This window comes from Equus przewalskii, chromosome 8, assembly GCF_037783145.1.
Source record: "Equus przewalskii isolate Varuska chromosome 8, EquPr2, whole genome shotgun sequence".
Taxonomy (NCBI): Eukaryota; Metazoa; Chordata; class Mammalia; order Perissodactyla; family Equidae; genus Equus; species Equus przewalskii.
Window position 1 is genome coordinate 21,756,635 of NC_091838.1, and position 14,877 is coordinate 21,771,511.

General features: G+C 39.5%; 1 protein-coding gene across 2 annotated transcripts in view; it reads right to left on the reverse strand.

Annotated features, from left to right (window-relative positions):
• Nucleotides 1–4,962: 4,962 nt before the first annotated feature.
• Nucleotides 4,963–14,877, reverse strand: part of NKAIN3 (sodium/potassium transporting ATPase interacting 3) — a 611,399-nt gene continuing 601,484 nt past the window's right edge. For both annotated transcript variants that reach the window (XM_070630514.1, XM_070630512.1), the window contains one exon: nt 4,963–9,758. In XM_070630514.1, coding sequence (XP_070486615.1) covers nt 9,749–9,758 — 10 coding nt within the window. In that variant the 3' untranslated portion in view covers nt 4,963–9,748. The remainder of the gene's footprint in view (nt 9,759–14,877) is intronic.

Below are 14,877 nucleotides of genomic sequence, written 5' to 3' on the forward strand. Positions count from 1 at the left end.
TTGGTGAATGAGGGCAACTACTTCCCATGGAGAAAGCATGCCATGCTCTTGCTTTCTGCAAAGGCTTTGCTTTTCTGTGAAATACTCCAAGACTTTGATATCTTTGCAGCTGAAAAAATCAGGGCATAATACCAGAAGAGATAATTTGTAAACTGTGAATTGGAAGAAAATTTATCAAAGGAGAAAATTCCAGAGAGTTAATAGCAAGGCCCACGGTCTTGAAAATTCATTTTTTTTCCAGAGATAGCTTCACACTAGAACATGGCTCCTATTTAGAACATTCAGGGAATATGTCTTTAGTATTACTGATGATTTAACATTTTAAATACGTAAGCATTTTTATTTTAACTATTTTGGACAGAGAGGTTTCTAAAATGAAATTTGTATATCTGATTATTTAAGCAGACCATATTGACCACAGGCCACTATATAATGTTGTGCAGATTATGGAAGGCAGAGCGTTGTTACACATAGAGGGTTCCCATTCAAATTGTAGGCTTTGAAGATCTATGTTGTTATTTGAAGAATTTTCCAGCAAATGACAGGAAAGCATCTTATTCAAATAAAAATCAATAATTAATATAATTTTAGGACAAATGAAAAGAAAGTATCTTGAGTAAGGGATTCTTGTTCCTGATTCACAATACATGTTTTTATTGGTAATCTGGATTCATCATAATATGAATAAAATGCTGTTCTCTGAAGCAATACAATGTTGCCCATGGACTCTACTAAATATATTCGTTCTCCCCTTAAGCGTCCCAAGACAACTGGGCTATAGATTTTCACATTAGTTTTTGATCTCTATTCTTTTAGAGAGAGTATTTTAAATTATGTTCAGTATTCTGCTTATGTTATGTCATACTTATCTCTCTAATTTTCTGCTTGTAATTTATTATGTAATTGAAAACTATGCCATTAACATAGCTAGAATTCTGCATAGATTAAGAGTAAATAGGATTTAAATAAAGGGCAGAAAAGCTTTTCTATGGAAAAAACTCAGAAGTTTCAGAGTGTGGATTTTATAAAATGCACTGGGACAGTCAGAGACCTTTTTGTCTGTTCCTGGTTCTCAGTTCTGTTGTGGATGGACGAGGTTGCCAGGTAGCCAAGGTCTTGTCATGTATAGCAAGCTCTGAAAAATCTGAAAGGTAAGCACGTCTGAGAAGACAATGTTTTTTGTCTTTTTACCTACAATGGCAGACATTCCTTAGTGCTTTCAGATCAGAAGCTCTCAGTGGGAGTTCTCACCTATAGGTTCCTACCGAAGGATGAGAAACAACTGTTATTCTGAGGCAGGCATTGTGCTTTAGGAAGTGATGTGGAAATTAATTCTTTTCACTTCAGTTTTCCCCTTAGGACTTAAAAGTATTTTGAAGTGTTAACACCCAAATTCCCTTTGAGTTATACAGGATGAAAGTGGAATATTTATGTCTCTAAAAGAAAATGAGACATGGTCTTATTACAGATATCACCGATGTTAATAAAACTCTGTGCTGCTGGCATCTATCATAGGGCATCTTAGCTTTGCAGGGAAAATTTAACGAAAACTCCATTTTCTTAGGAGGTTGTAAGTATCTTGTGGCCTCATATTTATAGATGTGGAAATGTGAAGCTAAGACAGAATAAAATCAAGGAGAGTTGATGGCCAAGGCCCTAAAAAAATAAGGAAAGAATCAAACAAGATCGGGAGTTGGCTTTCTTGACCTTCCTCTCAAACTTCCTTCTTGACAAAGATTAATGGGACCAATGAGACTCAAGTTCAGGGACTTTAGAGCAAAGTCTTTGCAGGCCTAGGAGCACAAGGAGAAGGTTACAAGGGGCCAAGCGATTTCGATTCCTGGGTGAACTTTAGACATTTGAGTTCCGTAATCAATGGCCTTTCTCTGGGGTGTTAAAAAATCCAAAGACCAATCAACAGACTCTTCTTTTAAATTCACCACACTAAACAGGTGGTTTTAAAATAGTAATTAAAATGGAATTAATGAGCTTTGCTTGCCTATAGAAACATGTTAAGTATGCCACATGAATTGCCCAAAATTCTTTTCTCTAAAGTTATTTAACTTGATACTCTATACATTGTATTGCCTAAAATGTCTTGCACAGGAAATTATTTTTCTTATTTAGAGTCATGGCAGAAATGAAAAGCCATAGAAGAACCTAAATAAATATTTCTAGGTATTGGTGGAATAAATGGGTTAAATGTGACAGTTTGAAATAATAAAAACCCTGGACAGTGCAGAGAGGGCTGCACAGTGCAACACAAGCTCTGCTGAAGGAATCAGAAAGCTAATTAACATTCACACATACAGTACTCTATTTGTATTAGCATTAATGGAATGCGATAGGAATAATTGCAAAGATTAAGCTCTTGGTTTCATATGATGTAGGTGACCCAAGTAAACTGTTTTGTAAAACTGCATTCAATGACCGCTATTTTAGGTTTAAAATAGATTTAAGAAGCCAGAAAGGGAAGAGAGCAATTTCCTTTAAAAAAGAGGTTTAAAAGAAATGAAACTATGTGAGAATTAAAAAGTGACTTTAAGCAATTATTTGCAAAATCACTTCCTCTGGAACAAAAGTCTGTAGCAGAGACTGACATCCAGATACTAAACTGTCTCCCTGCTGATTGAGAGAGGTCGTGCAAGGCCTTGACGAGGGCAGGTGGAATTATGTTTAAACCACAAATAAAGAAAGAAGGCAGCCAGGAGTGAGCTGGTCTGGCTTTTGGAAAGCAAAGAACAGTGATCTGAGGTCTGCGATTTATCATTTGCCCTGAGAAGACAAATGGGCAAGATAAAAGCCCACTGGAAAGGGACTTTCTGATGCTCAGAGCCAAGCAGGGGGATGGTGAACTGGAAGGAGCCAACAGCAGATGTCTTCCTCAGCTGTCCTGAGCCTTGATGACTGGGGCCTGGAGTCCAGGCAGAAAGGGCTTCAGACTGCAGTCAACAGCCAAGGCCTGGTTCAGCTGGGACTTGTGACAGCTGATGGCCACCAAATGCAGAAGAAGGCTGGACTGGAGGCTTGCAGAGCAGACCCCGTGGGACATGGGACAAGTCACTACAGCCTCTAGCCTCAGTCTCCTCATCTATAAACTAAGCAAATGAATCACAGAGGTTCTTTCCAACTGTACAATTTGATCTTGCAGAGAAATAACACGTTATTCTAGGCATCGTATTTCTTCTAACTTTCATTTTCTAAATAATCTTATACTATTAATCGTTTAGGGAAATGGGTCATATGGCACATTTTAACAATGTGATTGTTTAGAAAGGGGTGTACTCAAGTGTTGAAGTTTGTGTGTAGATATGTGTGTTCAACAAGAATAAGTCAACTGATCTTATCTCAGTCATCAGTGACAGCTTCCAGATTTGTAGGCACAAGGGGTTAGGAGAAGATAACCAACATTTTTCAGTGATTGAAATCTCTCTCTCTCTCACACACACACACACATACACACATGCACACATGCAGACACACTCCCAGCCTAGGAGGAATATACAATAAAATCTAATTACATAAAAAATTTTATGATTTCCCTCAATTGTATTTTTTCTTAGAGAAATAGACTATCAGGTAGTTTAAAATACTCACTCCACTCTAGCTGTTCTATTCTTGGAGAAAAACAGATGCACAACTTTTACTGAGAGAAAATAGCAGAAGAGGAAGGATCATATACTTTTCACTTATATGTCCGGCCCCACCTTCCTAAGCACCCATGTCCATTTCCAGCTTGTTGAATTCAATAAAAAGAAAATAATGACATTACTAGTCAATTCAGAAAGGAAGGTGCTGCCAAAATAAAATAGTTAAAGAGTTGTGACCATAGAAGGGTGAATTTATTTTTGTAGCAGAACAGTGAGGACAATAACACATTAGATTGGCTCTTGAATTTTAAATTCAGTTTCCAGAGAAGGAAAGCTAAAATACACTCTGCAGACTTCAGGGAAATATAGAAGGATCTTACATCACAGATTTATCTGTTTCTGTCTAAGAAGAAAGGCAGAAAAATGAGGTAGAAATTCTCATTTCACAGAGTCAATAATTAATTCCTCACGATATTGAAGAGTATATGTATTTTTTCAGTAATGTATTATAATTAAAGTAAATGAAAATGTTATTCTAAAAAATCACGCCAACTATTTGAACTGTGTGGCAGAGACTGCTAAGAATTCTTCAACATACATTTACCCATTATACTAAGAAGTGAAGCCACTAAGTTTTAGATGGGCACAAGGCCACCAAGAATAAAGACTATAATTCCCAGCTTTCCTTGCAGCTAAATTTGGGGTGGATCGAGTTTTGGCTAATGGGATTTAGGCTAGAAGTAGTGTGTGCAATCTCTGAGACAAGTCCTTAAATGAAATAAGCACCCTTCTTTGTTCCTTTTTTCTCCTTTTGGGCTGGAATACAAAAGGAATGGCTGGAACTGTGGCAGCCATCTTGAGTCATGTCATGATCTTGAGAATGGCAGGACACATGATGAAGCAATAAGAGAGAAGGAGCCTGGGTCCCTATCTTTAGGGACCCTAAGCCTAGCTCTTTGCTGACTCTCCAGAATTTTGAAATATGAACAGATATAGACCTTTATCTTATTTAAGCCGCTGTCATTTTTCTTTTTTTGTTACTTGTAGGTAAACCTAATCCTGACTAATATAGACTAACAAGGTTGTCCACCAAAGCAAGTTCCATAAGAATAACTAGATAGATCATTAGTTTCTTCAAACTGCTTTAAAAAACCTAACTCTGAAGAGGAAAGGAAAAGCATGCCCTAAATGGAAAATGATTCAACGTCACACAAAGAAACCATAACAACAAATATGAGTTAAGGATTGACATTGTCTGAATACAAATTAGGCAGACTTTCAATATTGGATTCTTCCTTTCTTCCTCCTCCTTCCTCCCTTTCCTTCTTTTTCTTTTCTCCCTCTCTGCCTCCCTCTCTTCTTTCCATCCTACTTTATTTCTTTTTCTTCTTTTTACTTAATTTAGCTCTCAAATTCAAGCCAAGGCATATTTTGGATTCTTTAGATATTTCACTTTTTTTAATGCTCAGCACTCAACATGATTCTTGCCCTTTATATGCTTGCAAATCCAAGGAAGATGATTCATTTTTCACCTGACACCAAATTTTTCTACAAGTATCAATATTTAGGGAGATTTACCCACCTTCTAGAGACGACATTTTTTCTTAGCCCTTAACAAACTAAACTTTTTCAGGAAAAAAAGAGACAATCAACTCGCAAATTATGAATTATTTGAGAATCCTACTTTTTGGAGAATTATGTATTAATAAATACACTCTAATATTTAAAATGCACCTGCTCTGTTTTTGCATTGCACACTGTGCAGTTACATGAGCAGTCATTTCCTTTGTCGGTTCTACGTTTGGATATAACATCCTTAAGTTGTGGGCTTATTTATCATGAATATTTGAACAGGGTGCATAGACACTTCCACAGACCTTCTATCCAGCAAATGTTGTAGATTACTCTCAAATGGGAAAGAAACAAGAAAAACAGACATTCAAATTTTCTATCTTTCAAAAGATCAAATATTTATATTTTTCCTGACTTAATTGAGTTACCCATTAAAAGTAGATTCTACCTCGGGCTGAAATGTCAAGTTAGAACATTTGAATTCTAATCATCTGTAAAAGTTCTCCTAGTTAGATACTAAAGCAACTCAGAAATGATAAGCGAGCATTTGCTTCAAGAAATAATTAGCCAGAATATTCACTTCATAGTGAGTCCACATTTTGGGATACTATAAATTTTTAAATTAGGTCTAAAATGAAGATCTGTTTATTCTTGGCAAGATTCCTTTCTAATTTGCTTCTCAAGTTAGTGGGGTCATGATGGTTTTCCTTACCTTTGTAATGTACATGTTACTGGTTCTAATGAAGACAAATGCCCCTCAATCACGAGTGTCCTGTTCATTAAGTGCGACAGATGGCAGCCTTGCTATATTCTGTTAGATCCAGCCTTTTGAAGCTGGCTATTTCCCTTACTTAGGTCTATAGGAAATAACAGAGCTTATTTGTCTGAAGGAAAAAAGAACGAAGGCAATATTTTGCTAGGGTAAGATGTCAGGTAAACTTCAAAACAAGTGAACCCACAGCCCCTCAGATTTGGAGTGGTATGGACACACGTTTTCGTTTCAGGGACACATGCCATCACATTATATGGCAGGTGGAAGGCTAGGATACCTGGGCCATACTAGCTTAGAGCTTTTCCTAAACGATGTCTGGGATTTCTCTGATGTAGACCGCTCCACACCCCAACAAGTATTCTGTCCCCTGAGAATTATCTAACCCTCCTTGTACCTCCCCTGCTTAACTTTTGCTGCACTGGAAGCTGAAGTAGGTAGAAGGTAAACTGGACAGCATCCCAGCTGCCTGGGGCTCCGCACAATGTCAGCAGAAGACACTTGGAAAGGATCAGTCACTGGCACAAGGGCCTGGGGCAGCACTGGCCAAGGTTTATAAGCCACAATGCCAAGGTTCAAACAGGAAAACAACGTAGGTTGTAACTTTCCCCTTCTACATTCCAACCAGCACTAGGGGCTAATGGGCGGTGGATGTCCTATCTTCAGCTTTACCAGGACTGCTTCCAAGGAGATCTTGGAATGGGGAGCTGCACCATCTCTTAGGATAGTGAGAGTCTGCCAACTGAGCACAGGCTCAGATGCATCTGATTTTCTTGACTCCAACCAGACACACACTTGCTTATGGGGACGCCAAGATTTGGAAAGCTTATAAATAGAAGAAACACATCTTTGTTGAAACCCTACTGTATGGTGCGCAGTGCAGAGAGGATTCCCTAAAACGGAGGCAAAAGCTGCGAGAACTGGAAACACTCACTCCTGAGGAGCAGCACTGTGGCAGCACAGCCTCGGAATCACCCGGATGAAAAGGGTCACTGCTGAGAGCTACTGCACGAGTCTACACTTCTTTTCATCTCTTTGTCCTAAGGAAGCAGAACCTCCAAAGAGTAGCCAGGAAGAGGAGAGGAAGGGAGAAGAAAAGTGGGAAGGAGAGGTTGTGGGAGGTCTATGTAACCTGGGTCTGACGACTGGCAAATCTTCTGGAACTTTAGAATTATCATTACAGATTGCTGGGATTGGGGATTGAAATAGTTATAACAATTATTTAAAGGAAGAAAGATTAAAAACTAACACACATACCGTATTAAGTAGTTGCCTATACTGAATATCCATAGAAAAATCACTAATATAAGAATTTCTTCCTCAAATCCATAGTCTGCAGTTAGACAATATCTAGACTCTGCAGGGCATCTTAGAGGTATGTAAAAAATTCACATGAAAATAAAACAGCAACAAAATGCTGCATGGTACAATTTTTTGAAATATTAATTGTGTTTTGTTTGTGCGTGTGTAGGGGATAATGGCAGTTTAAAATATTTAAATATTAATTTTATCCTTCTGTGTTACTGATTTCTACTTTTTTTTTTTAAAGATTTTATTTTTTTCCTTTTTCTCCCCAAAGCCTCCCCGGTACACAGTTGTATATTCTTCGTTGTGGGTCCTTCCAGATGTGGCATGTGGGACGCCGCCTCAGCGTGGTCTGACGAGCAGTGCCATGTCCGCGCCCAGGATTCAAAACAACGAAACACTGGGCTGCCTGGAGCAGAGCGCGTGAAGTTAACCACTCGGCCACGGGGCCAGCCCCTGATTTCTACATTTTTGATGTTCTGTTAGCTTTCTCCATAACAATAAAATGTACTTGTCTTGAAATTTGAATATAAAAGTTATTTTTTAATTAAGAAGTGTGATTTTTAGTCTGCATTATTTCTAATCACTTAAACATGGGCAATTTTTTCAAGCCACTTTTTAGAAAACTTCAAGAGTTTGGTGTTTCCATGGACTTTTCACAGCGCTGGGGTGTGTGGCAAGAGCTCCAGATAAGACCCAACTTATTGTTTCAACATTACAATAATGACTGCCCCTTCAATTGTGGAGCGCTTCGCAGCTTACAGAGTATTTTTTACATTTTCATCTAATCCTCATTTCACCCTTGGGAGGTAGGGATTATAGTTCCACTTTTCAGATGAGAAAAACTCCAGAGCTCAGATGTCCAACACTGTCCAAGGTCACAGTGGTGGACCTGGGACCCAAACCCACCTTTTGCCCTCCAAGTTCTCCCTCCTTCGGCCACAGCTCTCGCCCTGCTGTATACATGCGGGATCTGGGCATGTCCGCCAAATTCCCTGGGCTTCAGCTTCCTCAGCTGTGCAATGCCAACTGGGATTTGACCATCTCCAAGTTCCCTGCTAATTTCTCTTCATTTTGAATTTATTCAGTAGAATAAAAAGCGATGGGTGTCAGCTGAGTGAAGGGGCAAATAGGCTTCCAGAAAGGCCACAGTGGTTGTCATGAACTGGGAGGAACCAGCCAGCCTTGTTGCCTAAGTTCTGACTCTTAACAGACTCTCATGAAACATACGGACTCCAAACAAGAAGAAGAAAATGCCTCTACATGCACACAAAAATGTACATACAATTTTAGATGGTTCATAGGCTGACTTCTTAGGGATGTATGAGCCAAGTTAACAACTTCTGGATTAAAGAGTATGCATGTACACAATTTTGTGGCCTGCAGGAGGCCTCACCTTGGTTGTTGCACAAAGTGAGCAAAACTTATTTTGATATGGGAAATAATCATTGAAAGATGTGAATGGAAAAAACTGTGATGTGTTTTCAACAGTCCCTTTTTCCGTAGAAAATTATGTTTCCCATATTATTTTCTTGGTTATTGGGATGGGGTTTGGAGAAAGAAAAGTTGATGTGGAACAAATGTAAATGTCTTTTTCAGGAGTAATTATGGAGAATTCTACACCATGTTAATGCTCCTTTTGAATATCCTAAGAGCAGCATCTCTGATTGCAGATTCATGAGTGTGATTTCTGTCCCACAACCCTCAAGCTCTATGTTTAGGTCTGACACCAATGACAGGACTAAGATAAAGAGTAGAAAATAGGAACCTCAGAAATACCCAAATTCCCTTCAAAGGGGAAAGGTGTTCTACTGATCATTTCACTCTTCCGTTTGCCCATGGTATATGTTTTTCAGAACACAGGAAGAAGAAGATATAACGCATGATTCCGAAAATTTAGATTGCCATAATATTATTCTGGGTTTTGGTAAGTCGAGAACAAGGGAGGATGCCATGTTCTGACTTGTGGCGTTGAAAGAATGATCCATACTCAGTCTGAGAGCCAGAGCCACTATTTGCACCCATTTATCAGCTGTCACAGCATCTGACTTCATGTCTTGTAACTCCATGTAACGTCTACTACTGCAGACTCCATCAGGCCCAAGATAATTGCAGCGGTCAGCAAAACTCGCTTGAAACCTCAACTATACACACCAGTATTTCTCTTAGAATTGACTGTAGCAGGTTTTCACAGAATTTTTTCATTTTGCATGCCTCACATTAAATATTGCTAAAAAATTAAAAACGATTTTTTTTTTTACAATTTACAAGTATTCATATAAGAAGAAAATGACTAAAAAATACCCACCCAGGCACCTACAGCTCATCTAGAGAACAATGCTAATGAAACACAGGCTGTGGCCGAGGAACCCCGTGATTCGTGGGAAAGCCGGCAGGCGCAGTCCCTCCTTCGGGAGAAAGTTGAGACGTGTGGATGCAGACAGGTACTGTCAGTGGTGCTTTGCTTCCTAAGTCAAGTTCAGCAGCCGCATTGCAGAGTCAATGCCCTTACTTATTTCGACCTAAAACAGAAAATATAAATTGTTTAAAGAACTTCAAAATTGAAAACGAAATTTTCTTTCTAATCATCCAAGTTTTTCAAAATGCAAAATAGGTTTTGGGTGTGGCTTGTACTGTCTGTGTACATGATTGTAGCAATAAGAAAGCCAACAATTTGGGCTTCCTGACTTTCAGATTAGGGCATGCCAATCAGGTATAAACATCAGAGGATAGGACCAGTTTCCTGGGAGAGAAGTGCCAACCACATAGCAATTGATGAAAGATTTAGAGGCATTGCCTTTGGTTGTCTTGGGGTAAAGATGACAGGGTAATATTGTGCCTGCAAATTACTAGATACATTCCTAGCCCAATTTTCCTATAGCATTCTGTTGGTTGACTGCTCAAGAATCATCCTGGTCTGGCTTTCATACCACCTAACCATCAAATAATGTCCCTTACACAAATCCCAACCTGTGAGGGTTAATTTCATGTGTCAACTTGGCTAGACCATAGTTCCCAGGTATTTGGTCAACTGCCAGTATAAATGTTTCTGTGAAGGTATTTTTTATGTGAGACTAAAATTTAAATCAATAGACCCTGAGTAAAGCAGATTCTCTCCATAATGTGGGTGGGTCATATTCAATCAGTTGAAGGCCTTAAGAGCAAAGACCGAGGTCTCCTGAGAGGAAGAAGGAATTCTGCCTCCAGGATGGTTTCGAACTCAAGAGTGCAACAACAACTCTTCCCTGAGTCTTCAGCCTGCCAGCTTTCCCCGCAGATTTCAGACTTGCCAGCCCCAATAATCACAGGAGCCAATATCTTCAAATCTCTCGTATATATATATGTGTGTGTATGTATGTGTGTGTGTGTTTGTGTGTGTCTGTGTCTGTGTAGATATACGAATAGATGTTTGTATATATATATATATATATATATATATATACATGTACATATACACACACATCTATTGGTTCTGTTTTCCTGGAATATACACTCCCATCTCCAAGCACTCCTGTCTCTACACATTTGACAAAGACCCTGTATATTCCTGATCCTATACTAGGCAGTAAACCTTTGGAAGGTGAGGGTTCTGGCTTCTGCATCTTCCTTTGCACAATATCAATCTCAACACAGCGTCTGCTACGTAGTTGTCACTTAAGAAATATTTGTTGAATACTTTTGCTCTCACAGTTTCTCTCATTTGAAAAGTCTCAGCTGATCCAAATCTTACTCATGTTTGAGGTTCAGTTGAAATTTATTCTAGTCCATGAAGCCTTCTAATTCTACCTTAGTCATATTGCTTTCTCATCCTGCTAATAGCAACTCATATACTATCAGCTGAACCCCATGTGGGGCTAATGGCACTCAGCCTCACAATAAGCTGTGCTCTGATTGTTTCCTCAAGTATGTAAGTTTTCTCCCTTCAACTAAATTATAAGCAACATACCAGTAGAGACTGTGTTTTACACTTATTTTATATCTCCATCCAGCAACCCTCTCCCATTAACTCAGTTCAGTAATTCTATGGCTTGGAATGGACTTTTTAGTCATAATTTGAAATAGCTGGAAAATCCTCCAGCTTTCCAGTTTCACCTTCTGGTACCCGCCCTTCTCCTGTAAATTCTGTTCCCTCCTGCGCGCCTCAGGAGCTGGAGTCCTCCAGTTCACTCCCTATCTTCCGATCACATTTCCTCCACTCTTCCATTTCTACACATTCTGGAAGACATAGCCCAAATGTGTGCCCCTTTTACCTCACTCTTGTTTAACAAGGATTTAAATGGAAAATAAAGGGATGAGATTATAATGGTGGAATTTTCATAGTTTGATACACCCTTTTAGTTAGAAGGGAGATAGAAGGTTCTGAAGTTCATTCGTCCATCCAATAGGTGACTCTCTTCTAGAATGGGGATACAGTAGGAGAGGAAGGTGTTTTCTTTCTTTGTTAGTGATAGTATTGGCCGGGGTTTGGGGGAACTTTTAGGTATTCACTACATTTATCTTTAATGTCAGCTCTGCTTATAGCTACTATTTTCTGCTTTGGGGCTTTAGCAACAAGGATTGGTAAAGCAGTGAAGGAGGCTAAGCCTGTTCCTATGACGCCAGTAGGAATTCTGGAGAGCTACTTCAGGCATTGGGAAATATGTCTGCACAGAGTTTTCCAAGAAGACAGTGAAGCCACTGCGAGAGGAGGCATTGAAAGGACAGCCTATTGGCATCCCTGCCTTAGGTTTTATTGACAGATTGGTTTTTAATAATCAAATATGCACAGAAGTAGAGAAAATGGTATTATGAATTCCTACATACTCACAATCCAGCTTCAACTAAAGTAAAAATTATGTTATCAAGTTTCATTTACCCACCACAACTTTTTTTGGGTAGAGTATTTAAAAGCAAATCCTAGGCACCATGTCATGTCATTTATCAACACATCTCTATGATTCTCTAACTCAGTGATTCTTAACCCCGGGACATTTATCGATTGGTTGTTACAATTTGACGGGGGTGGTGTGTGTGCTACTGGCATCTAGTAGGTGGAGGCCAAGGGCACTGCTAAATATCCCAAAATGTACAGGGTAGCCCCGACTACAAAGAATTATCTAGTCCAGTGTTAACAGTGCTGAGGTTGAGAAACTCTGCTTAACTGATATGCATTTTTCTTTTTTTACCTATTCATTAGCATACCTATTAAAATAGGAAACAATTTCTTAATATCATTTACTATCCAGTCCATATTCACACTTCCCCAGTTACCTAAAACATCTCATTACAGTCGGCTTGTCAACAAGAACCCAAACAAGGTCCACACATCATATTTGACTAGTATGTCTCTTAAATCTCCCCTCCCGTCCTTTTTCTCATTTTCCCTACACTATATCCCACATTCTGGGATTTAGCTGATTGCTGCCTTGTGGTGAGATTAAACTTATTCTATTATTCATGTATTTTCTACACTTGCAGTTCAAGATCAGGCTTGACTTCGTGGCAAGATACGTCATAGGCGGTGCTGTGTCTTCTTATTGCTTCGCGTCTGGAGACGCGTAATGTCTAGCTGTCACTCTTAATGATGTTATGCTGGATCCATGAGTCTGGGTAGGAGAGTTTGAGTTTTGAGATCCTTAAGATCATTTCTTTTTCCTTCTTTTTTTCTTTTTTTGGCAGATATTGTAGATATGTTAGCAGTTATCTGAGGGTACGCACCCTCAAGGCAGAATGAAATCAGATGATAAGATGGTGATGTTATTTCAAAGTGTGTCTCCTGATAGGCTTATCATTGTCTCTTTTTCTATTGCTTTTAAGTCTCTCTGTATCACTTCTGTGTATGTGTGTGTTTGTACTTTTCTCTGTGTTTGGCATATTCTTTCTTGTGTCTTGTTTTTCCCCAGAATCTGTCACACTATGGGGATTATAAATATTTTTTTATGTAAATACAAAATGAAAAAATATATGTTTAACATAAAATTTGGTTTATGTTCATTGCCTTTATTTTAAAATCAGAGGATACTTTCTCTTGAAAACAGGGCAAAATGAAGTTTTTTTACTTAACATTGATCAATTTTGGGCAGGTTAATTTTGCTGCATATCTCCACACCACTACATAAATCTATTTTCTTGCCATTGACTTCTATGACAAGTACTGAGAAGAATCCTGAGAGTTCTGGGAAGGACAGGAATTGACAGCGCCCCTGGAGAGTGCCATTCAGATACAGGCTTTCTCATTTTGGAAAAAGCTTCCTGTGCTTCATGAGGAAACAGGAGAACCAGGATCCACAAAGTTCTGGGGGCAGTGTGTGAGGTCACATGTCAAATGAGAAGGTCTCCATGTCCCCAGTGAGGCACAGGGCAGATGACTGACCAAAGGTCACAGCAGACCCCCTTGTGTGTGGCTGGCTGCATTGTTGGTGGCATCATTCTTTCCTAGCAAGGACAGTAGTGCATGAACTGACCAGTATAGTGACGAGTCTGAACTGCATGAGCCATCTAAACACAGCCATTTCATTGCTACTTAGTCAAAAGGCTGTATATTAGGATGTGTTTTTGCATAATCCCTAAAATGGTATAACCACTTCCTATGATGGATCAAAAAATTATTAGTGCCAGTGACAAAGGGAAAGTGTGCCAAAGCTAGGAAGAACAATGAGCTCTAAGTGCTGCCACCTTTGTGCTAAGTAAGGCAGGTATGCAGGGAAGGCCATCTTTCCTTTGGGACAACTAAGAGGGTGTTGAGAGCATCACGGTTGTGGCACTCTGGACTCTTGAGATAGCCCGGGAGGGTTAACGCCTCTGTAAGTGCCCACCATTTCCAGGGACTGATGGAAGCCCTCAGGCAACAGAACTCCACGCTTAGTAGTGGGGAAAGTCAGCCAGCTATCTCTGTGAGCAGATCACAGACACTTTACTCTGCATGCCACAGGTGACAGACAGCAGAGAGAGACAAATATGAAAGTGTGAAAGGCAATCAAGGACAAATGAAAACAGGATAAAGACAGAGAGCTCCATTTTTTCACCAAGCACTTAAAGACTAATAAAATGATAGGAATGATGGGATAAATGGAGGTTGTAGACTCCAGGTCCCTCCAGCTGCAGTTTACTAATACATCACCAGTGGTTATTAAATCAGGATTTGAAAGCACATCATTCTCACTTCCCCACCTCTGACACACATATACACCCACCTGATTTGTCCTAGCTGATTTTTAATCTAGATACTGTACATGCAAAATGGCCTGGCATTAACTTATAGGGATACTGATACAAAACAGCAGTTCTTAGGAAAGAACAGATGGACGCGACCACCTCTGAAGCTATCCTTCAGATCGTCTGATCATCAGAGGTAGATTTCCTGTGAGTCTGGCCTGTTAGAGGCAGAGGACGGGCAGTGGAGGCATGGTGGGAGCTGACAGCCCTGCCAGCCCTAGACGGGAGTTAGCCTCATCTGTCTTCTGGTACTTAGTTGCAATAGCAGACACTCAATCAGCAGTGGCCATATAGCACGTAACAACTTTTGTGAAGAAAAATTAGCCTCCAGCAAAGGCAATCAGACAAGTCAAGATGCAGGGAAAAGTCAAGTTCTCATTGGGAAATCTTGGAAAAAGTAGCTAAAAGTGACGGGAGAAGGCTTTTTCATCAAATCGTTCTTAACTG